Source organism: Sesamum indicum, linkage group LG3 (assembly GCF_000512975.1).
Source record: "Sesamum indicum cultivar Zhongzhi No. 13 linkage group LG3, S_indicum_v1.0, whole genome shotgun sequence".
Taxonomy (NCBI): domain Eukaryota; kingdom Viridiplantae; phylum Streptophyta; class Magnoliopsida; order Lamiales; family Pedaliaceae; genus Sesamum; species Sesamum indicum.
Window position 1 is genome coordinate 17,954,438 of NC_026147.1, and position 25,205 is coordinate 17,979,642.

At 35.1% G+C, this 25,205-nt stretch overlaps 2 protein-coding genes across 3 annotated transcripts; both read left to right on the plus strand.

Annotated features, from left to right (window-relative positions):
- On the plus strand, window positions 1-3,692 carry LOC105158681 (putative disease resistance protein At1g50180). The gene is made up of 2 exons (XM_011075513.2): window positions 1-1,112; window positions 1,748-3,692. The coding sequence occupies exons 1-2, from the start codon at window positions 65-67 to the stop codon at window positions 3,481-3,483; spliced, it is 2,784 nt and encodes a 927-aa protein (XP_011073815.1). The 5' UTR covers window positions 1-64; the 3' UTR covers window positions 3,484-3,692.
- On the plus strand, window positions 7,371-19,551 carry LOC105158682 (aspartic proteinase-like protein 2). Of its 2 annotated transcripts, none has more exons than XR_002286846.1 (10): window positions 7,371-7,789; window positions 9,211-9,340; window positions 9,471-9,715; window positions 10,904-11,128; window positions 12,112-12,274; window positions 12,366-12,439; window positions 14,845-14,932; window positions 15,796-15,871; window positions 16,573-16,687; window positions 19,138-19,277. XR_002286846.1 is itself a non-coding variant. In XM_011075514.2 (10 exons), exons 1-10 carry the CDS (start codon window positions 7,521-7,523, stop codon window positions 19,290-19,292), a joined length of 1,497 nt encoding a protein of 498 aa, XP_011073816.1. In that variant the 5' UTR covers window positions 7,375-7,520; the 3' UTR covers window positions 19,293-19,551. The 2 variants fall into 2 exon arrangements, 1 of the variants encoding a protein (XP_011073816.1); XM_011075514.2 differs by having other exon boundaries at window positions 7,375-7,789; window positions 16,616-16,687; window positions 19,138-19,551.

Sequence of the window (25,205 nt, forward strand, 5' to 3'; positions counted from 1 at the left end):
TGTTCATCGCATTGGCCTCCTGAAACTTTTGGATTTGCACCCAGTTTGCCTCCGTTGTGATTAAATGGCAGAGGCAGTTGTCTCCGTCACTCTAGAGACTATCCGCGACCTCCTTGTAGAAGAAGCCAAGTTCTACTATGGAGTGAGGTCCGAGGTGGAGGCTATCCAGCAGGAGCTCCAGCGAATGCGATCGTTCTTGAAAGACGCTGATTCCAAACAAGACACGGATGAGAGGGTCCAGAATTGGGTTGCTGAAGTTCGAGAGGCAGCCTACGATATCGAGGATAACGTTCTTGTTTTCGTCGCTGCTAAGGTTGCCTCCAGGAGGTCGAGAAATTCAAGAAATGTTTTCAGGAGAATGGGCTGTTTTTTGAAGGAGATTGTCACCACTTACAGGGTTGGGTCCCGGATTTCAGATATCAAGAGCAAGATTTCTGGGCTCACCACGAGCTTGCAGACTTATGGGATAAAGCCGATTACTGATCCTGGAGAAGGGGCCAGTTCCAAGAACGGAAGAATCAACGATTTGAGGAGGTCTTATTCCCATGTCGTGGAGGAAGACATCGTGGGGTTGGAGGAGGACATTAAGATGTTGGTCGGGCATTTGGTGGACGAACAGAAAGATAGAGTAGTTTCTATTTATGGAATGGGAGGTTTAGGGAAGACCACCATAGCCAGGAAGCTTTACAGCCATAGTGATGTCAGGAGGCATTTTGATGGATTTGCTTGGACTTGCGTATCTCAGCAGTGGGATAAGAAGGATATTATGGTAGGGATATTGATCAAACTTATACCGGAGAAACGGGAGGATATTCTTTGTATGAGGGATGAGGAATTGGTGAAGCAGCTCCATGATGTGCAGCTCAAGAAGAAGTGTTTGGTGGTTCTTGATGACATCTGGTCTGGACAAGCTTGGGAGAGCTTGAAACCAGCTTTTCCGAATTCCAGGACAGGGGAAGGTAGCAAGATACTGCTCACGACCCGCAACAAAGAAGTTGCGGTGTTTGTGGATCCTAATGGTTTTCTTTATGAACCGAGGTTTTTGAGCAATGAGGAGAGCTGGGAGCTGCTGCAGAAGAAAGCATTCCCTAGAAGGGGAGATGATAATGCTGGTAAGATTGCCATATTTGCTGCAGGCCTGTTTATATACTTTCGAATAAGATTAATGGGGTTGCCACATATTGGTCAATTTTAGTTCATTGTTTTTCAGTTTGTGAATCCTTAGCTGCAAAATCAATTTTTTGGTGCTCTACATGGCTTTATTAGACTTCCCTTTTTACCATAATATTATATGCAAACTCCATTGCGATAGGTGTGCTCATACAGTCATACTTCATTGACTACTGAGAACAGCACCCGTTAAGCTATCAGATTTCAACCATCAGAAAACAGGAAGGCACTAGCACAGTTTCCTTGTCATATCACTCACTTGAGCGCTAAACTGATCTTCAATGTGATAATGAGGTCTCAGTATTTTCGAATATTTGCTCCTAACATGTTTGAGTATGAGATGTTAATGTATCTGCCCTCTCCTGTTCCTTGAAAGCTATTTCAGTGTCACTGGTAATAACATGTAGAATCTAACTTCAATTCGTTTAAAGGGACTTGGTATTCCATCTGGACCAAAATCCTGAAAGATGGAGGCCGCATGATTCTTTATTTCCATATAATTGTTTATTTACATTTCTTTATTACTAAAACGAGAATGCAAAATACGAAAGAATGAGCTTGTATTATTCTTTTTCAGAGTTTAAGATTGATCCGGACATGGAGAAATTAGGGAAGGAAATGGTTGGACCTTGTTGTGGGTTGCCACTAGCCATTCTCGTGCTTGGTGGACTTCTGATCACAAAGCATACACTAAGAGATTGGCAGATGGTATATGAAAACATCAACTGGTACTTGGCCAGGGGCAGAGGCCATGGACAACAACAAGCAGTGAATGATGTTTTAGCCTTCAGTTACCATGACCTACCATTCCAATTCAAGCAATGTTTTCTTTATTTCGCCAATTTTCCTGAGGATTTTGAGATAGAAGCTGAGAAGGTATACCAGTTCTGGTTGGCTGAAGGTATTATATCACAAGACGAGAGGGCTGAAGAAGAAACAATGATGGACGTTGCTGAAAGATACTTGGCTGAACTGGCTCAAAGGTGCATGGTGCAAGTCAATGTTAAGGAAACTGCTGGTGGTTTCAAAAACTGCCGTCTTCATGATCTAATGCGAGATCTGTGTATATCTAAAGCCAAAGATGAAAACTTCACTAAGGTCATTGATTTTAGACGTGAAAAGAAAGCAACGGAATCATATGCATCCAGCAACACTGCGCGGAGAGTTTCTGTCTACTTGGAGACCAATGAAACCAATTCTCCAGTTGCTTGCAGTGAATATAATCACATCAGGTCAGCATTCTTCTATGCCAGTGATTGCAAGGGAGACTTTTTGCAACATATGAAATCCCACCTCGGCAGCTTCAAATTACTCAGGGTTCTGGATCTTCAGGGATTTCACTATCCTGATGAGCTGCCTAAAGCCATCGGAGACTTAATCCATTTGAGATACTTGTGTTTAAGCTATTCTCAGTTCAAGAAGTTGCCATCGTCGTTAGGCAAACTGATATTCTTGGAGACACTTGATTTAGAAGCGGATACCACACTCGAGATCCCAAATGTAGTCTGGAAGATGGGGCGATTAAATCATTTATATCTTCCTAGTAACTTTCTTACTCAAGACGGTGCAAAATTGAGATTGGACGGATTGAGTGAGCTGGAGACACTGGTAAACTTCAATACTAGCTTATGTGATGTAAAAGATCTTGATAGATTGACTAATCTTCGGAAACTACGAGCAGCAATAAAGGATAATCTTGATGACCTGCCAAATATCATCAAATACATAAGCTTCACACAGAATCACCTCCGGCGCTCTTCCCTTTCCATTTCCTGTCCACAATTTTGTTCGGATGCAGAGTTAAGCCTGTTGAGGACATTGCTAGGTTGCCACCGTCTGTACAAATTATCCATACGCGGGCATATAGCTAAGCTGCCAGAGCATTATCATTTTTCTTCAACCATTGCCAAAATTGCCTTCAAGGCGTCAGCACTCAGTGAAGACCCAATGGCCACGCTGGAGAAGCTACCAAAGTTGAGCAGCCTAACGTTATACGATTCCACCTATGTTGGAGAGGAAATGGTTTGCTTGACAAAAGGTTTCCCTAGGCTATTGTATCTGAAACTGTGGGGTTTGTCGAACCTGAAAACATGGAGAATTGACGAAGGAGCCATGCCAAAACTCACACGTTTAGTCATTGCTCACTGTGGAAAGCTGGAAATGCTTCCGGATGGTTTGAAATTCATAACCACACTCCAGAAGTTGAATGTTAGGTGGATGCCTGATGGTTTTAAGAATCGGCTCAGAGCAGCAGACGGTGAAGGAGAAGACTTCTACAAAGTTCGACATGTGCCTGACATCAAGCTCGATTAACTCTTCTCGTTGCTGCATGATGTCGTGAACGATTGCAGCTTCTTGCACGCTTCTTTTACTGTGTTATATGGTACGTTTGCTTTGATATTATTAATTCTTCTGTGTTAGCTGCAGAGGTATCCATTCTATTAGGGGCCCAGATTTTAGAGCCTCAGTGTTGATGACTTTATTTATGTTTAAGATCATTGCTGAACTGCTTCCTTTCCTCAGATGTTTCTACCTTTGTTGATTGCTTATGTGTTTTAAGAGTCTATTATGGTACCACTTATCTAACAGGTGTCCGGCTGATAAATTGTTGAACACTTACTATTAAATAAGGGTTAATTGCAGTTAGATCCCTTTTGAAAATGAGAAATTATACTTTCTGCCAGAGATGTTTTGAAACTACACTTACACCCCTTTTAAATTATCTGTTTACATTCGGCCCCCTTCCATTAGGGTTTGAATGAAAAATGTTGACATCAGGAAAAAGAATTACATAAATTTTCAATTTTGCCCTTCATAATTTGTGTACTTATAAAAAGATAAATATAATATATATACATATATATATATATTTATATATGGAGTGAAGTTAATAACATTACATTTTTTCCTTGATAAGTCAAAACTATTATATGAGACTGTTAAATGAAGGGTAAAATTGAAAATTTATGTAATTTTTTTTACTAATCCCAGTATTTTGTCCAAACCCTAACAAAAGACGTCAGGTGTAAACAGTGAATTTTCGAAAAAAATATAAGTGTAATTTTAAAACTTCTCTGGAGATAATGTAATTTTATGTTTTAGATGGGGTTTAAGTGTAATTAACCCAATTAATAGATTATCTAACAAAATAATAGTTTATATCTTTTGGGCTTGCATATATAAGAGTCTATTCTCTATTCCTTCTATGTTTCTTTTATCATTAAATAGGTTGTACTTAGATTTATATTATTCTTTTGAGCATTATATAAATTAAAATACCACAAATACAACCCTTCTAGTAAGAGATTCACATTAAAATTATTAAGAAAAATCCTTATGTTATCATATCGTACAGAGATAATTACACTCCTTTCCTCTAAGGTTTGATATAATTACACTTAAAATTTTTTGTAGTTTGGAAAATTATATCTAGCACTTTTGAGATTTGCTTCCGTCTAATAAATAAGTTTCTCCATCAATCAAATTCATCACATTTTGCTGATACTAACAAACAAAACTAAATAAAAACTGACATTTACCCTCAAGACTTATTACTGACTTATTGCAGGTCAAACAATTTTTTTCGACTAAACTATCTTTATAATGATGAAGATATACCTCCTTACATGCATTAACGTGTGAAGACGTATGAGGATAATTTGGCCCTAAAAAGATTTGTCTGACCTACAATAAATAAGTAATAAGTCAATCGAAGGTAAATATAATATTTTTTTCAATTTTTTGTATTGATATCGGCAAATTTGGTATTTTGACTAAAAAATAATTTATTTGCTAGATGGAAGCAAATTTCAAAAGTGCTAGATGTAATTTCCAAACCACTTAAGATTTAAGTATAATTACACCAAATTTCAGGGTATCAGTGTATAATTATCTCTTTCATATATTGTATAAACCTCAAGCAATTAAAGGGTTGGTCAATTTTGGGTATTTATTACTCAATTGTAGCATTTATGATCTTAAGAAGAAGGAGAAAGAAGTGAAGTTCTCAGCTACTATAAATTTGGAATACAATTCCACTCAATGTCTAATATCTATATAAATATACAGCTAGAATTCCAAACAGCGGTGAAGTAAAAAATTTGGTTTAGTCCTATCAAAAAGTTTATAATTATTGGAAATTTATATAAAAAATTAAATTACTATAATTTATCGTTGCAAGTTAAATACATATTATGATATAAATACAACTAATTTCTATCACTATTACTTAAAAAACGAGGGGTAAGTAGAAAATTTTAGTCCTCATCCACTTTTTTGTCTACAATTTGACAATGTAACAATACATGCCTAGCATGTGATCATTAAGTATTTTTTGCTGGAGAGAAAATTGATTTGTTTTCCAGCTCAGAACCATTTTTGGGGGAAAAATATAACTACGTTTGAGGGGAAAAAATAAATTTTGAAGGAAATTAGAGCAAAAAATATAGCGATCTTCTTTCTTCTCTCACAAGAATTGAATTCTATTCTTCTTATATTTCTATAAGTTGAAGCCAAGTAGAATCAAGAGAGAGAATCATGCTTTCTACAAATGAATGAAGTAGGTCAAATGAAGCACCCATATGCTACTATTAAAGAAAGCCCCAATTTTTCCTCTAACGAAAAATACTTAACTGCAATGAGCTAGGCATGCAATCTACTTTGTTAAATTGTAGATGGAAAAGTGCATGAGGACCAAAGTGCTAATTTATGGGACTAAAAGTGCTAATTTCGTAATGAATGAAACCAAAAGTGACATAAACCTAACTTGTGGGTAAAATGCTATTTCCCCTATGTCTTTACATACACACTAAGACACACTAATAGTCATTCATCATTCGGGCTAACTAGAAAGACACGTTCTCTCGCATAAAATAAATAGTTCTCTCAAATGAGAGTTCGAGCATACATGTAATTGTGCATGCGAATTTTATCATGTCTATAAATTAAAATTTACAAGAATTGTTACAAATAAAATATATTGATTTAAAAGGATTGAAAGGAGTGCAATTTCTATTTTTTCCCCTAATTATTCTTTCAAAATAATTTTTGTGGATTTGACTAATTCAATGGCAAAATTTTCGCCTAGATCTTATTTGGACTTGAATTTTTATAAAGTTAATTCGAAGGCTTCTGCCTGTAATTTCGAATTAAGCGTTATAATCTTGATTTTGGTTTTGAGAATTTGTAAATGTGTTTGCCACTTGAATCTTTTTGAAAATTTATTTGGATATTTATAACGTTAATTCGAAGGGTTAACGCCTATAATTAATTATGAATTAAACACTATAATTTGTTGTGTACTTTCGATGGACGACTCGATCTTCGCATTGAACACTTTTGAATATTTTTGAACTCGAGAAACTTGATAGAGAGAGTTTGGTATTCTTCTCTTGCTTCACCCTTCGTTCTTTATGTATGTATCTATTTCTTTACTGTGTTAGAATAGGTGATCAGAAAGCCAATTTGGTTGTCGATTTTGTAACTTATTTAGCAACATCAGAAATGTAATATTGAATGCGACGAATATAGTAAGTATTCATTTTTTGGCAATATGTGTTTGTTTATACTTACTAGTTAGATTGAATTACTTTAAAGTCACAACAAATGTCCACAAACCAAATTGATCATGTAGTTGAATTGTATATTGGATGACAACCACGAAACTAACTTTTGAGGGTTGGGTTTGAAACGTTCTAAGTCGATTACCTCGAGACAGGACATTGTGGATCCTATTGAGACATGCATTAAAGTTGTATTCATTGTATCATTCATGCGTTTCATCGGTGACAGACATAGGTCGTTTATTCAACTTTAGTGGGCGATTGATACGTTATCAAGCCGACTGCACTGACTCATGGGAAATCATCACATAGAAGACTTTAAGAATTGATCGGTATAACTGGTATTTCCAATTCTGATAGTACGGAATTAATTCTTAAACAAACAAAAAAAAAAAAAATCGCTCGCGCACAATACCGCTCGCATGAAGAGGGTATTTTGAACTTTTTCTCAACACTAATAAGATAAATTGCCATTTTATTTTTTTTGCAAAGGGACTATTTATCTATTTTCATAACATAGATTGGGTGAATGCAATTAACCCAATTCGAGTATGAACACAAACAAAAGTTAAAATTGGGAGCACGTGCGAAGCCTTGGAACTTGATGGGCAATGGATACTGTCATTTGTGGGCATAAACATCCAATTTGGAACGGAAGTTTGGGGGAAAAGGAAAAAGAAAACCCCAATTGAGAAGACAGCAGAAGTATAAAATTATATGAGTAGTCCTCGTTAATTACGAGAATTTAGAGACACAACAGCCCATAAATAAATAGTAAACAGGGTACCAATGATCATCAGACGAGCGACCTCAGTAAAATCCAGAAAAATGGAGTTGCGCTCCCACTCGCTGCTGCTCCTACTGTCACTGTTCAATTTTCTCGCTCTCAATCGAGCCAACGAGGATGGCGGCGCCGGAGTCATCAAAGTCAACTACAAATTCGCCGGCTCCGACGCCAGTCTTAGTGCTCTCAGAGCTCACGACGACGTTCGGCATCTCGCCATTCTCGCTGGCGTAGACCTACCCCTCGGTGGCACCGGCCGCCCGGACGCGGTTGGGTGCGCTATTATTTGTTGTTTTATTTTTTTATTTCTTCTTTTTTGTGTTTCCTATTTTTCGTTTTCCCTTTCGGTTTCACGGCGTTTGTTTGAGTAAATAAGGTGATGGTGTAGTTGTAAGTGCTTAGATATAGTGGGTGGAAGTTTCTTGTTTAACGGAATGGATGATTTTTATATTCTGATTCTGTGCCTGATCCTGGGACTATATGTCACAGTGTTCAATCTTTTTGTGTTTCCAGCGTTTGGTTTGTGTTAGCGTTTGAAAAAAGATGAATGATTCTGAAGTAATATTTGCGTAAAATCTCATGCTTAATTTTCTTTAGGGTAATCAATTCAATGATCGAATCCTAGGTCTTTTACAATAGTAACTGTTACTGTGAAAAATAGTGGCTGGGTATCAAGATTGTCTTTGCTTCTGCCTCATGGTATGCAAGAAAGAAATGAATTGCTAATGGGGTCAATAGTAACCTGTGAAAAATAGTGGCTGGTTATCAAGATTGTCTTTGCTTCTGCCTCATGGTATGCAAGAAAGAAATGAATTGCTAATGGGGTCTAAGTGAAATGTACTAGTGTTTACTTCGGTGCATGCTTTCATGTATGAGTTACTAATTACTAGATTGGTGATGCCTAGCTGTGGAAGGTTCCTACATTTCTCCTGAGCATCCTTACACATAGTTTGCTATATAGTTTTGCACCATTAATTATTTATGTTGCACTGAAGCATGTGTACTATGGTGCAATTCCCACCATTATTGCCTTGCTGCTCCCTATGTAGTATGTATATCCACACGCTATATAGCAACTGGACTAACTAGTGTAATTACCACCATATATGTAGAAATAGACTCGTGGACAAACTTTCGCATATCGACATATCTAAATCTTCAAATAATAATTGGCTTATGCTGTGTATTCGAATGTTAGTTTAAACTTTTATATTTTCCTTGTTTAATAACATGTTGAGGAAACTATGATCTGTTGTTAAGAATATTTGGTCCTGAAATCCCCTCACATCAATATTTGGTCCTGAAATCACCTTAAATGAGTCTATCTGTAAAATATTGTGTGGACAACTTACATGTGACCATATGGACACATTTCATTTTGATGGCATAAGGACATGACCAGACACCCGCTGCATAGAGCCATAGACACTCTTAGATGTCTGTTTGGCTATTGATTTTTACAATGTATAAACTTGCAAAGCCTTGTAAGGCTCTGCAAGATCTTTTGAATATTTTCAATTGCTTATGCAAAATAAATTAAGCAAAATTTCTTCTGCTATTTCTGAGTTCATAGGAAAAAGTATTTGTTCGTTCTTTCAAAGAGAGAAAAAAAGGATTGACTAGAATCTTTAGCTCATTATATTGTCAAATATGACAGTATTCTTCTAACTTATGTATTTGCTACTGATATTGCAGGCTCTATTATGCTAAAATAGGCATTGGAATGCCTTCCAAGGATTACTATGTGCAAGTTGACACAGGAAGTGACATAACATGGGTTAACTGCATTCAGTGTCACCAATGCCCCCGAAGAGGCTACCATGGTGTATGACCTTATCTTTATGTTGCTATATATTCTGGACTAGGAATGAGTTTCTATGCTTTTACAAGGGCGACATCCCTTTGTTTTCATCTTTGCTTGTTCTTGTAATAGAATTTACTTTATGTTTTGGCAGATAGAACTTACCCTTTACAACCCAAGAGATTCTCTTACTGCTAAACTAGTATCATGCACACAAGATTTCTGTAAAGAGATTGGTGGTGGCTTATCTGGTTGCACGGCAAATACATCATGTTTGTATACTGAGGTTTATGGAGATGGGAGCTATAGCATGGGCTACTTTGTTGAGGATGTTGTCCAGTATGATCGAGTCTCTGGTGATTTACAGACCAAATCGGCAAATGGAAGTGTTATTTTTGGGTATGTTATAATTCTTAACATTATCATTATCATTATCATCTCTCTGGTATGAAGTATGAACTACTTCTGATGGTCATTCTCTTTTGGGTTATTTTCCCAAATGTCTCATGATGTGCCATTATCTTTCTTGCATGTTTATATGCAGGTAATGATTTGACGGTCGGTTAATTACATTGTGCCATCCAAACGCAATTGAACCTTTTTTTTGTGTGAAGTTACCACCTCAACTTTATAAAATTTTGCACTTTGCCATTTGTAACTGTTTTTTGACCAATTTTTTTGTCAAAAAACATCACATGCAGTGAACATATGATATTTAAGGGTTATGTGATGTGATATTTTTCACATATGCACAACATGTGATATTTTTCAGCCAGAAAAATCAATAAAAGACCTGTCATATATGGGCAAAGTGCAAATTTCTCAAAGTTGTGATGGTAAGTTGATACTAAAAAAAGTTTTGATGGCCAAGTGTAAAAGCAAACAAGTTTGGATGATAAAATGTAATTTACCCTTTAACGGCTAGCAAGTGGTTACTTAGACTTCACTCTTCACCACCTCTTTTCATATTTTTGACCCTTAACTCTTGTCGAAGTGATAATTTAGGGTTGCAAGCTGTCACTTTATCTTCCATGCATATTGTCCTGGTCATCATATTCTCACCTAATTTACCTTCGTTGGGAAATCTTAACTCCTCTTAATTTCCTTAACTAATCTTACTTAGGCTCGAGCATTTATTACTGCTTAAATAACTGGTTATTTATATCTTAGGACTAATGCTATTCTTACCGTGGGTTTGACAATACATCGGTGTGATGTTAAACTAATTCATAATTGAGCAGGATATTTTGCATGGTTCAATCGATTGGAGCTTGGTTAAGCAATCTGCGTTCATTTTTCTTTTCTGGGTTGTGATTGATGTATTCCTTTTCCTCTTACCATTTCTGTGTTATACTCTTACTGTAATTACTTTGTGTTCTGTCCATATATTATTGAAATTTGTGGCTTTATCATCTTGTTGTCATTTATGAAAGCTTCTGGATACATTCCATTTCCTGTCTATACACGTAACTATTATAATATAAAATTTTGAATTCTTATCTATCTGATTAATGTAGTTATTTTGAATCTCTGATAAGTATATATGTTTTTTCTTTGAGCAATTACTAAGTACAAATTTTTGAGCAGATGTGGTGCTAGACAATCTGGAGATCTGGGGCCATCAGATGATGCATTGGATGGGATACTGGGTTTTGGAAAATCAAATTCGTCAATGCTTTCGCAGCTAGCTTCATCAGGAAGAGTGAAGAAGATGTTTGCACATTGCTTAGATGGCGTGAACGGTGGAGGTATCTTTGCTATTGGGCATGTTGTTCAGCCACAAGTGAACACAACACCACTGGTGCCAGACACGTAAGTCAGATCCTTACCTTTCTATTTTGATTATGTCACTTTGCTTTTGGCCTGCAAGTGTTCATTTCAGGTAGTAAACTGATGTTTTATGGCACTCCATTTGTTGTTTCATTGTGATATCTAGTAAATCTTTGCTAGTTACCATAGCCAGGTAGAGAACATAGAGGGCTATGAGGCCATTGTAGTTTGCCAAAGTTTGAACCACTTACATTTTCTCATATCTTCAACATGATATGAGAATATCTTATCACTATAGGACCTAATGGTGCTATCTATTCTTCATGATGATTCCTAGAATGAGTGTGATCTCAAATGTATTGCATAATTTATTTTCTCATATTTTGTAGGGTTAGTGTAAGAAAACAGTAGTCCAGCAGTGAGCAGGGGGTCGTAAAGTATAGAGGATGCATCTGGATATACTCTGTGGCTGAAGTATTAGGAAAATATATAAGGAGAAACATCTGAGAATCTGGTTGGATAGAATTTTAGGACCTGCAAATATGGAGCTTGAGAAGTTAATCAACTGCAAAAAGTGCTGAATGGCCCTCGATATATATAGAACTAAGAGTTGAAAGAAATCCTTTGGGTTTGATATAAGCAAGTAACAATAGGACCAAAAAGAATGATATTAGGCAGCTCCCATTTAACTCAGATTCTGTTAATATCATAGCATCAAATTGACATTATGATAATTGATCCTCACTCTGGAAAAAGTGTACTTTATTGTCTTAGGGACTTTTTAATTCAAAAACTATTTTCGACTACTATGTCTTCTAATGATGGTAGACAACTCTATGACTTTCATTTTGCATGCAGACTCAGCTTTTCTGTAGCCTTTTCCAGGTCTATCATCGGTGTTCTGTATTTTCTTCTATGAGTTTCCTTCTTACTAAGTTCTCATTTGTGGTGGCTGCTCTTTTGTTTGCATATAGCCATATCTTAGTTTTGAAAATCCCTTAAAAAATTCTTCTATGAAATTGTAGGCCCCATTACAATGTCAATATGACTGCAGTTCAAGTTGGTCATGATTTTCTGAATCTGACAACAGATGTGTATATGATTGGAGACAAGAAAGGGGCAATAATTGACAGTGGTACCACACTGGCTTATCTGCCTGAGGTGATTTATGATCCACTAGTCAAAAAGGTGACTAGTTTGCCACTGATCCCTTGAAATTTACTTTGATTACTAGAATTTGACAGCGGAAAGCTTACCGTTCTATGTGTTTTACATTTAGATACTCTCATGGCAGTTGGATTTGAAATTACAGACCCTTCATGATCAATACACTTGCTTTGATTATTCTGGAAGGTATTATCCATTTGTTAATCTCCCTTGAACGTTTGTTAATCTCCCTTGAACGAGTTAATCTCAGTTGCTAATATTTATTATTTCTGTATATTTGTCAAATTCTTGAATTAGTGGCGATTGATCTGACTTCTTTTCTTATTTGACTTCTCTCTTTTCACCATTTTCCTCTATTTTCTTCTGATGCTTGACTTTTGATACTTCTAACTTGTTTGCATATGTATTTTCCTTTCTTATCTTGCTGTGATCCTGTTTATTATATCTTTTAGGATTAATCTGTGTTTGTTGGTTTCTCTAAATTAGGGGTTGATTTTCATATTTTTTAAGGCAAAAGTTACTGATCTTTATATTCTTTAGCTCTTTCCGATAACTAATGTGGTTGGTGATCAATGTTTAGTCTTCGAGTTTCGTACATATGACGGAGGATTGCCTGACCTTCATGTTTGTATGCCTTCGTTCTATCAGTTAGATACGTCCTTATTTTATATGTTAAATTGTAAGTTAGAAGATGCTTGTTTTTATATTTAGAAGAATTTGTTTTGACTACGGAATCGATAAAAAAAGGACATTATATTGGTTGAAAATAGTGAAGCTCCATTACATCACTTTGTAAAAATCATTACAAATTGGAATTACCTTTAAAAAGCTAATTTACAAGATCTAGTGCCAATAAATTATGGATTAGTTTAATTTTAGCTTCATTATACAACTCCAACTTTCCTTATTTATTTTCATCTCATTATGTTGGTGGACTTAGGTGGATGAATTTGTTATTTTCCACATGATAGAACATAAGGGGTAAATTTGGCATGCGTTTAGGGCACAATACAAACAATTAACTTTAGAATTGACTCTCTTTAAATTTTAATTCATTACAAGCACAATCTCTCCACGTTAGATAAACGACAAGTAAATGGAGAAACCAAAGAAACTGATTTTTATAGACAAACACAATCTCTCCAAGTTAGATTAACACAATCAACTGCTTACCCTATGCCATAAGCTATAACAAGCAGAGGCGGAACTATATTTCCTTATAGACTTAGCCCCAAGCACCATACTAAAGTGACTGTATACACTTAATAGCACAAAGAGCCATATGAAAGCAACTGCTGGCATGAAGGTGGTTGTGCTCCCATAAGCACCACGGGTCAGGTGGTTAGTCCTCAAATTGTTATATTCTCCTGAATCAAAGAATTAAACTGACAATAGAATATAGATGTCAACAATTAACCCCCTGAGAGATTCGAATCCATGAACTCACTCTAATACTAACTATAAGACTGGTTCTTACCAACAGGCCAAAAGTTATAGCTATTAGTAGGATGTGTGACTTTATTGTTTTTTACACTTGCCGGTGCAAAACACCATACTAAAGCGACATTTAGCATGAGGTGACTGTTCTCCTGTAAGCACCATGGCTCATGCTATTAGTCCTAGGCTATTCCCGAATCAAAGCTATAAGGATAAATGCATAGGAAACTATTTGAATGATGTCATCATTTTGTGTTAAAAACCCTAATGGAAGGGGATTTTATATAAACTTTTCAAGCTTGGAGAAATTTGTAATTTCAAAAGGAGAGGAGTATATTTTGGCATTATACTAATTTTACTGGGGTGGTAGTTGTAGTTAACCCTACTTTTTTCTAAAGGGTGGAGAAGTTTATACTTGAAAAGATGGCTTTCGTTATATATATGTGTGTGTATGTGTATCTTCGTCTTTTTTTCAATTTATAAGCCAAAATAACTGTGACCTGAGAGAAAACTTTTGTAAAATCTGACATTTAAAGTGCATATGAATTATTTATTTATTTATTTTTTGATAAAATGAATCCTTATGACAAGTAACTCAAATTCAGCACAAAGTTAGGTTATTTTCAGTTATCTGATGTTGTCGTCAGTACTTTGATGCATTCTAATGTCTGGCAATTGCAACTGAAAGGGAAGTACAAAATTTAAATGCAATGGAATTTGACATTATAGTTGATAACAATTCTCAGTGTATATTTCATGTGTAACTTTTTGCCCGAACTTTTTCAAAAGTCACGACAGGCCTAGAGAAATATCATATTAAGTTTTTGTAATATCTGAAAGTGCACGAAAACAATCATGCGACTAATCTTGTTTTCTCCCTACATTTGATTTATTGTGTATCCAGCAACTACCAACTTGACTTATGTTTCTATACTTGCGCTTGAGACTTTTGGGTTTAAGTAATTGAATAAGTGGAGTTTTACTATTCTTTAACTGCTGGGTGATAATTCTCATTTTCAAGTAGATTCATAAAAAATGTACTCTTCAACAGTTATACATGCAGTATCCCCGAAGACATGCTCTTCTAGTGATTTGCTTCAGGTGTTAATTTCATATGTACCTCAGTGTAACTTTTGTTTTTTCATTTGCTGCAGTGTTGACGATGGATTTCCACCTGTCACTCTTCATTTTGAAAATTTACTTACACTGAAGGTTTATCCTCACGATTATCTGTTCCCTTTTGTAAGTATACTCTTTTACTCAAGTATAATGTAGTATGGTTCTTTGCCGGACCGCCCACTATTTTGTGTTGTCAAATATTTGCTTATCTACCTTTTTCTTCTTTTCATTTTTCGTTAACCTCTAGAGTATATAGATACATTACTCTTAAAAGATAAATAAAATAAATAGAAAGAAGCGCAGGCTGCCAGAATGTTGTGTTGACTGCTTGTGCTACTAGTTAGGTGCTTACATAAGTAAGAGGTTATTTTGTTTCATAGTTCACTAATTAGAAATCCTTCAACCCCTTCTTGGTGGGCCTATTGGAGAGGTCCATCTCCCCTCCTGCCATAGTTGAGATTAATTACTTGACTTGATGATTTGCTTCTTCGCCGCAGATTTATGAAGCCATTTGCATAATTAAGGTTTAGCTGAATTCATCCGAATGAAAGATACTTTCCCAGTTGACAAGATGATACTGCATTCTTCAGCTTACTCATTCAATTTTTTTCTGCAACTTCTCTGATCTATCTGCGCAAGTTTTGGAATTTCATGTGCTGATTACATAAATGTTGGGATAGTAGAAGAGTAGATGCAATCTATAATTATTATAATATGTCAAATTACGTTTAGTTTACAATCGAGAATGAAAAATTGTTTATGATAGATGACAAATAGTAAACCTCAAGGAAAGATTTTATATAGACAGACTTTAGGGGTGATTTCCAGTTTTATTACTTTTTATTGATTGGTGATTTTCTTGGCTTGACACTTTTTTCTGTCAGTTTTTATCACTATATGTTTTTTCCTGTGTCTTAGATTTTTGTAATAGTTCTGGGACCTAGATCTGCTGTTTTTTATTTTATTTTTTTCATTTTCTTTGGCAGGAAGACTTGATTTGTATTGGTTGGCAAAACAGTGGGATCGAGTCCCAGGACAAAAAGAATATTACTCTTTTAGGAGGTAGGACCATGCTCATACTCACTATTTTGTCAATTCTTATTATCATATTTAAATTGCTTTGCTGGCATGAAATATTTATTTCGTTTGGTTCCCTTCTTGATGACCTTGAAACTATTCAAAGAGCTCTCAGGAATCATAACCTTTTGTCTTTGTTTGTGGAGCACTGTAAATCTTGCATGTTATTGTAGATAAATCCTTTTACTTATTTTTTCTAGTTGTCGCCAATTGGTTTGTGGAGCTGATACTAAAGAGATTGATATTTTGACAGCTGGTAACTATGATAATAATATTATTGCCACAACTTCACTGACTTCTAGAGTGACATTATTTTTCTGTTGATCTATGATACTGACAAGGATGATCAAGATGAACTTGATTTCCTTTCCCTTCTTTTATTAGATGAGTTAGAGGTTTACTGGCTTGAATAGGATGCTATTTCTTTGAAACTTAGGCTTACTGCAAAGACGTGAAAGTTTTTAGTTTTAAAATCTAAGATTTGACTAAGGAGCAGGACTGGAGCAATATTTTCAACATTATAAACTAACTTCTAATTCTCACTTTGTAACTCTTGTAACAATAATTCAAAATTTCAGAATGCTGCATGAATCATGGTACTCTTAGAAAATGTTGACCAATTGAATTATGTAACTGGTGAAAATAAACTTATGTACATAATCAAGGATGTGACAATATTTTTTCAGGTAAATTTTTGGTTCTGAGTTTTGGTTGGTCACTTGTTGGCAGATTTAGTTCTATCAAATAAGCTGGTCCTGTATGATCTTGAAAAGCAAGCGATTGGATGGACTGAGTATAACTGTAAGTATTGATTTGCTTATATTTTACCACTTTATACTTTTGATATAGACTCATGATGAGCTGCAGATTTTTCAAATTATTGATGTCTAAACGAAAGAGTGATAAACTTATTACCCCGAAACTTCTGTTGCCTTTTGACTGGCAGTACCAAGAAGGTGTTTGGCTAAGTTTATCTAAACCAGCTTTTTTTTTTTTTTTTTAAATAAAAGATCCAATATCCTATAAGTTCTAAAAATATTTTGAAAACCTTATATGGTCACGCAAACACCGCCTAAGTTACACAAGTCAAAAGTTAGAGCGGAAGCAGGAGAAGGAATGGGAGTGAGGTAAAATTAAAAGATTTTGAGAGTCTGGTCGTCTTAAAGTATCTATTACAATAACAAAAGATGTTAATACTTTGTAGTAGAATGGTTAGTTAATGTGAAAAATATTGCAACTCATTGGAACTTCTACAAAGTTTTAATATGCAATCCAAGTCACTATATATTTTCTCCTGCAGTGTAAGTGCTTTATTTGGTAACTTGATGAAAATAGTCCAGCCAGATATTTTTATTCTCATATTTAATTTAGAGGGAAAAGAAAGACATAAATATGAGTAAAGTAAAAAACCCTAATCCGTAATCCTCCTAAAAAGATTCAAAATTCCGCCGCCAGTGGAGCACTTTTTTCAATTCCTCGTTTCCTTTCATCAATCTCTTATGTCTCATCTACTTGCTCTTGTTCCCTCCACCATCCTTCTCCCCCTTGCAATCTGTTCTGTTTTTTTCTCCCCTCATAAATGGTGTTCATTGATATTCATAAAATCCTCCATGTCACCACTTTTGACATTTTGCCCCTCTTTAAAACATTAGTGCTCTTCAAATTAGGGAATAATGAAGGCGCAAATTAAAATAAAAAAAGTTGAATTAAGAAAATTAGGCATTGGAATGGCTGTGTGCCCTGTACTGAAGTTGCGAGACTGCAACTTGTGTGCTGGCGAATTATGTGATCTAGTTATTGATTTGAAGGTGATCCATGCGTACATTTATTATATGATATGTTTTGAAGAATATACTTGGTTAAAGCCATCCCAATTGCTACAAATATGAAATTCTCATTTTCAGACAGAAATAAAATTTTCTACTTCTTGAGTTATGTAATTTTCTCATGCCAAGTTTTGTCGAACAGTGAGGTGAATGTGTGGGATTAAACGTAATGATTACATTGCCATGCTACTATTTCACGTCTAGTTTATTGCGGAAGCCATGCATCATAATAGGAGTTTTTGCCTTGGCATTTGACACTCATGTGGAGGCTATTTGAAGGTTTCTTTTGTTGCTCTCAGAAGGTTTCGTCATCACTATATGGCAGCAGTTTGCCTAATAATACTTCTAGCATCTATAAGCATTTCATAATAGAGTTCACATAGTACAGAGAATCGTATATCATCTCTAGAGCTCTTAGCCTGATATATTTGACATCAAAACGAGTACTTTGGTTCCTTCCCATGACATTGAACAAGAAATGAACTTGTTGTTACCCTTACAAGGATTTATTAATACTAAATAGAACCAGCTGAACTAAAAACCACTCTACCATCTATAAACGATTCTCAATGTCGTTCATGAAATACTTAATGTAGACAGCTAGTCTGATATCTTTGACGGTGAAATGAGTTCGTTCATCCCTCTTATTCTTCCCCTATAACGTTAAAAAAGATTGTTGTCCTGTTTTTCATCTGTATCTATGTTCCATATTTCTTGAGGCATTACTTTCTGAAAGGCCCCCTAAGAGTTTAGTTGTGAAGTGTTGCATGAAAAAAAATTATAACTGATAAGTTCCCATACCATGCTACATTAATCTTTTGCATGCAAACACGTTATTGAAGGTTGTAACCTTTTTGGTCAAAAACATTTCAAGTTTTAGGTTCCGATGACTGGTGCGTTACTGTAGTAACTTTAAAATAGAGCGGCATGAAAAGAAAGCATGATCAGATGTATCCTTTCTCACTACTATTTGCACTAGTTGAGAAATAATTTTTGTGGTCTTTGACGAATTTTCTTTTATCGTTGTTTATCCAAGATTAGAGGACGACTATGTTCAACTTGAAAATTTCAGCACCTTCTCTTGCTTGATAATGTTTATCTGTTAGTTATATACTAGACATAAGCTCTGATATAACTTGATTGTTGAAGTAACTTCAGACACGAACATCTTCAAGCAGATTGACTAATCTTTTAATCTGTGTGTTGGTGAATGTCCTGTTGCTGCCACGAACGAGATTTTCAGATCTGCTGTTATTCAATTCATCTATTGAATGACAGCTTCCTTGACTCGGTCACAAGAGATGAATCTATGTTATGTTCAGATCATACTTATCTAGAAAATGCTCAAAACTTCCTACCTTTTTAGAAATGTGAAAGAGTTGCTTGTTCTGGCAGTAACTCTGTTTCAATTTTCCTTGGTGTCAGGCTCGTCAAGTATTGAATTGAAGGATGAAATTACTGGGTCCGTACATCTAGTAGGAGCTCACTCTCTATCTCGTGGTTGTAGTGTTAATGTTCAAGCTATATTCTTCTTACTAATGGCTCTGTTGTATAGTCTGTTACTGCCACCAATACTATGACCGTCGTCTTAGCAATCTCAGTATAGGAAAATATTGAAAGGTGGAACAAATTCTTCTAACGAATTTCCACAATATACAGAAACTTCACTGGATGTGCATAATTTCACAGTTGAGGAAGCTTACAGTATCACAGCTCATCTCAGCATCCTGAAATAACATTTTCAGTTTTGTAGCCTATACAGAAAGACGTAATGTAAATAGTTCTTTGTACATATACATTCTTATATGGCTTCATATGGAAAACTAGCATTTGGCCAAATTAGATTGGTTATCATGGCTACAATATCTCTGCTTGCATACATTTTGAGATTCCAACATACAGAAAAGTCTGAGAGATCTGAGATTTGGAAGCTGCATTTGGACTTATCGAGTCTTAGAGAGAAAGCTATAGTCATGGTAAGATTGGAATCTTTTAGTTTTTATTCAACAAACAAGCAGTTTGCTAGTACTGATAGTCCAACGCCTGCATTATATCACGCGTGTGCAGAACGTCTGCGGTCTGCACGCACTGAATGGAGTCAATGAAGTAGTTGTAAGAACACTCCGGAAGAAAAAAATATAATAAAGGTATAGTTGACGATTTTATACCTTCACTCCAAGGATTACATAATTTTATCAAACATTAAAGAGTATTTATAATTTTTCAAACAATGAGCGAGTATTTATAATTATGTCAAATATCAAGAAAAGTTGTTGTAATTTATTCTATTCATCATTTATTCTATACAATAAAAGTAAACGGGGTCACATAGGACAAAGGTCCTGTCAAACATTTTTGTCTTGATAGTAGATACATTGTGTTGTGTCTGATTTTCAAGAACTTCTATGCTTTTTCTTCTTTTACTTTTTTCTAAATAATTACTCACAACCTCTATGTTTTTAATATTTTTTGTTTATTTAACTAAAATATATAATTTAAAAATATAATAATTATATTTAAATATTTTAAATTAATTGCACATAAATTTTAGTATGCTGCACAAATTAATTTAATATTAAGAAGTTTATATAAATTCTATATTGATATTTTGTAATACTGACTGGGATTTAAGTTGTTCTGTAATTAAGATCATAATAATTTACCATGCTTTATAGCCCCAAGGCCCACAAGGTTGGCTTTTCGTTAGGTCCTACCTCTGAGCGAATACTGTTTTGTCACCATATATTTAATCTAGTTTAATTTGTTAGAAGTTAATATCATTGCCCATAACATTTGTAACTTTCTTCTTCAATATTATCATTCACTACTACACCATGTTTATAAAAGGGACATCGCTTTACTTGTTTCAGAATACACGCATATTCAATATATGCTACATGTAACTGTCCTATAAGAGAGAGTTGTATTAGTTATAGGTATGTGTTCTTTTTTCGTGAAGTTTTGAATTCTACTACTTATGCAAAGTAATTTAGAGTTTCACGATGTTGCGGAAGTCTTGTATCTTGAAGAGGATAAGTCAAGAGTGATATTGTAAAACCGGTGAAAATATTGCTGCAGTGAACTTAAATTTCCTTAAAGAGGGTGGAATATTCTCACCTCAACCTGAATATTTATTTTTTATTTTTTATAATTGTAACTATTATTTCAACAATAAGTACATACTCGAAATTCATCATACTCGCCCAAGATTAACCTAGCCCGAAAGAGATACTACAATATTAACTTCACCACCCTCGCCACAAGATCGTAATAGAGAGGAGAATGACCAATTGATATGACATTGTGAGAACCTCAAAAAATTATTGAATAAAAGAATCCAAAACCATATAAATTCCACGTCAATACTCCACAACACCTATATTATTCAAATCTCTTGGAATTGGGATCACTAGCCGTTGTGTACGTTGTTTCTGCGTGCATATAATAAATAATTTCTTATATTTTTAAAATATATTATAAATAAGATAAAATATATAAATCAATAGATCAGTTAGTTAATATAAAATTTGAAAAGTTGAGTGAGTCAGTTATCTCATTAGTTGAAGGGTACTTTTGACTTTATAAAAAATTAATACGACAGTGTCATTAACCACCATTTGTAAGTGTAGAGATCCTTTTCTTTTTGTATTAGTATAAATCAACATTCGTTGAAGGCTAATTCAATACTACGTGTGGGAAATTATGAAGGTTGTACTTAGACCTTACCCCCTGCTTACTCCACCAACAAATAAGTTCTAAAATTATTTAATTTTATTTAAGATTTTTTTACGATCTAGCTCAAATACCTCCAAAATCTTAATATGTATGAATCTATATATATGTGACCGTTGGATTATTATCGGGTACGTGGTTCATGTGTTGCTGGGGAGAGGCCCCACGTCCATTAATGGCGTTGGGGGACAAAGACTTGTACAATTGGAATATATCAAACAGGGATGGTAGGCAGGCAGCGACAGTGTCAAAGATCCTCTTTTCTTCTTTGCTTCTAATTTAACTTTGACCCGTACCATCATTCTTCTCTCACACTTCTAGAACCTTTGGTAGGTCTGAAATTCATCACTCGTTTCAATAACACCACCATGCAACTCATTCTCTAATAAATTTATTATTTTTCACTTTATATATTTTTGGAAAAAATATTATTTTAGTCCGTTAAGTATGCCTAATTTTAATTTTAGTCCGATAACTATATCCATTTTTGTTTAGGTCCAGTAACTTACGAAATTGCTTACTTTTAGTCCTCTGGCAGATTTTCGGACAATTTTACCCCTATGCAACTTTTGAAAGGCAGTTTTAGTCCATATGCACTCATAGGGGTAAAATTGTCTGAAAATCTGCTAGAGGACTAAAAGTAAGCAATTTCGTAAGTTACTGGACCTAAACAAAAATGGATATAGTTATCGGACTAAAATTAAAATTAGGCATACTTAACAGATTAAAATAATACTTTTCCCTATATTTTTAGAATGCTGTAATTATTAGGGATGACAATAAATCGAAACCATAGATCTAATTCGCCAAGAAATTCTAGAACCCAAATCCGACCCATCGGGTTGGACCCAATTAAAATATTAAATATGTATTTTTTTAAAAAGAAAATACTATAAGTTTTATAATAACTATGCGGTAATAATATTATTCAAATATTATTTTCTTAATAAATTTTTATGTCCAGGTTTTAGGTGTTAAAATAATAAAAATCTTAAAATACGTGTTATTTATAAATACATTAAAATGTTTATAAATTATTTTATATGATTCTTTTAATTTATAACATAATGATGGTAATATATGTCTTATTATTTTATTTTTTTTATAAAAATACGGCATATTACTAAGAACATTAATGATGTGATGGTAATATTAATTAGAGCTAGAAACAACTGCCCAGGAAAAGTATCTCAAAAAAGTAAATATTTTTTTTTAATTGTATTAATTAATTTGAGAGTATTTATCGGGTTTAAAATGAAAAATTAATTGCATTTGTCACGTGCAATCACCGAAACAAAATAATAATTATCACTACTAAATTTGCAAATAAAATATCATATCTAAGTATCAAAAAGAAAGAAAAAAACAACAAAAAACAAATAATTGAATATTAACTATATATCCTCCATTATCTTATTAATTATATTATAGTTTGCAAAATTTAGTCGTATAGAATGATTAGTATCACACTCTTGAAAAAGCTTATAATGATTGACCTCTCGCCCTCCTATATTTTTATGATCACTTAGTAAGAGACAGTGCCTAACTAATTTCTATATACATATATAATGTTAAAATAATTTATTTTAGCATATTGAGCTTTTTTTTCTTTTAAGTTTTAAGGTTGCATTTGGATTGATAGATTTTAATTTTAAGAAAGAATATGGAGAAAGGATTTGAAATGACTCCATATAAAAAAATATTGTCCTCTACAACATTATCTTCCGCAGCAGGAGCGGTATCTAAATTGACTGAAGGGCTTTTGCCCCGTCCCATGACATTTAAGTTGACTGGTCCGTTTCTTTAGGTTGAGTTGACAGCTTTGCTAGAGATTCTTTTTTAACCTGGCTGCTAGAATGCGGTTTGGTTTATGTCACCTTACACCAATCAAATGCAAGGAGGTGATTAGCTTGAAAAAGATGCCTTTTCGGGTGCAAGGATGAGGAATGAAAAGGAGAAGAGGAGCTGTCAACACAGTTTAGGGAAAGGGTTTTGATCAAGAGCCTTTCTTCTTTCTCAAAGTATGTTAGAGATGGAAAGAAGGATTGGAAACAACTGCTAAGAAACCAACCAAGCAAAAAAAAAAAAAAAAAAAATAGAAGTTCTTACAAATAAATGTAGAATTGTAAGTAAAGGCAAAGTGGAATTAATGGATGAATTGCTAATTTTGAATAATAGTTTGTGTTTCTTCATGGTGTGATGAGACACATTAATCAATCATTTACTTACCTGGGCTTAAATGAATTGTTAATTGCATAGTGAGTATTGTAATTATATCTTCAAAACTAAGCGTGATGACAAATGCTACAAACACCCAAGTTGTTATAGTAAAATAAGGGTAAATGGGATGTCACCCTCCTATGGCTATATGGCACATGAAACACAAGAAAAAAAGAAAAGATGGGGAGTACATTGTCCCCTAGAGTCCATTTGTGGTAATGCCCAGAGTGGGGTTTGTCATTTTCTCTCTTGCCCATCTAATAATCCATTTATAGAAATAAATAAATAAGAGAAGTTAAAGAAATAGTTTGCAAAAGAAATCGTCTCTTCTTCTCATCTTACCCCCAAATGCAACTGGTTGTGGAGCTTCCTCGTGGATGAATAATCTTCGACCATTTATGGGGGAAATCAGCATAGTAGCCACGTTGGCGAGGGGTTCTGTCCCTCATGGGACATTGGTCCTTTACTAGAACCCACATTTCTTTAGCTTGCATGCGAGCTCCTGGGCTGGATGTTTCTCGGAGTCTTCCCCTTTAGGCCTGTCACTTCAGGGGCTTTTCTTGGGACTCCTTTCAAATATGACCTCTACATTAGCTGAGCTTATTTTTGGGCATCATTCGGTCCCCCCTGCTCTGAGGAGGAGAAAGGTCAGTGTACTACTCGGAGTAGTAATAGTTTTCCCATCAAAACTTCTAGTTGGGAGGCATTCTTCCTTTCGGGAAGGAGCTATGCATAGGGTTGTCCTTCTTACGAGAAAAGATGAAACAACCCTCTCGAGGTCATGGACTCCTCATCATCATGATTTCGTGGTTAGTCCTTAGGTCACTTTCATATCTGGGAGCGTGGGTGCAGACCTTTATTGCCGGCGGACGGTTAAAGGATAACCTCCCTAATTGGTGATAGTTATTAGGTAACCGCTCCAACAAGGAGTAGCTACTTGGCAAGGACATGGGTGACCTCAACATTAACCCTTTCCATTTCCTCCTCCGTTCTTCATACTTTCATGTTCTTCTCCCCCACGATCTTGAAGCGAAATACTGGAGCTTTCGAATCTCCCATTTCTCCTATTTTAGTCACGTAAGTTTTATTGTTTTCTTGGTGCGGTGCTACTCTTTTTTATATTTTTCTGTTTCTGGACCTCTTCTTGGACTTTTTTGTTTTCAGTTCGTCGTCTTCCCTTGCTCTTCTTGATCCTTTAATGGCATTCTCGGATGAATCAGTGGGGTTTGTCGGCGAATGTCTGGTTAGCGATGACCTTTCTGAGGCGACCTCTAGAGGGATGGTCACGAGTTATCTTCTATTGGAGGGGCTAGGTGATAGATCTTAAGACAAGTAGCCATTGTGCAAAGCTACTTGGCTGATGACTTTCCAACACGAAAAGGGAGGCTATTGGTAAAAATGAGGAAGATGGTTCTTCCCAATGGAAAGAAGAGATAGAGAAACCCATAGTCGTTGGTGGAGAGGGAGAGGGGGTGACCAGCCCCATCTTATTAGATAGGGAACCTTCCTCTTTCAGGGATGTTGACGCTCGCCGCTTGATG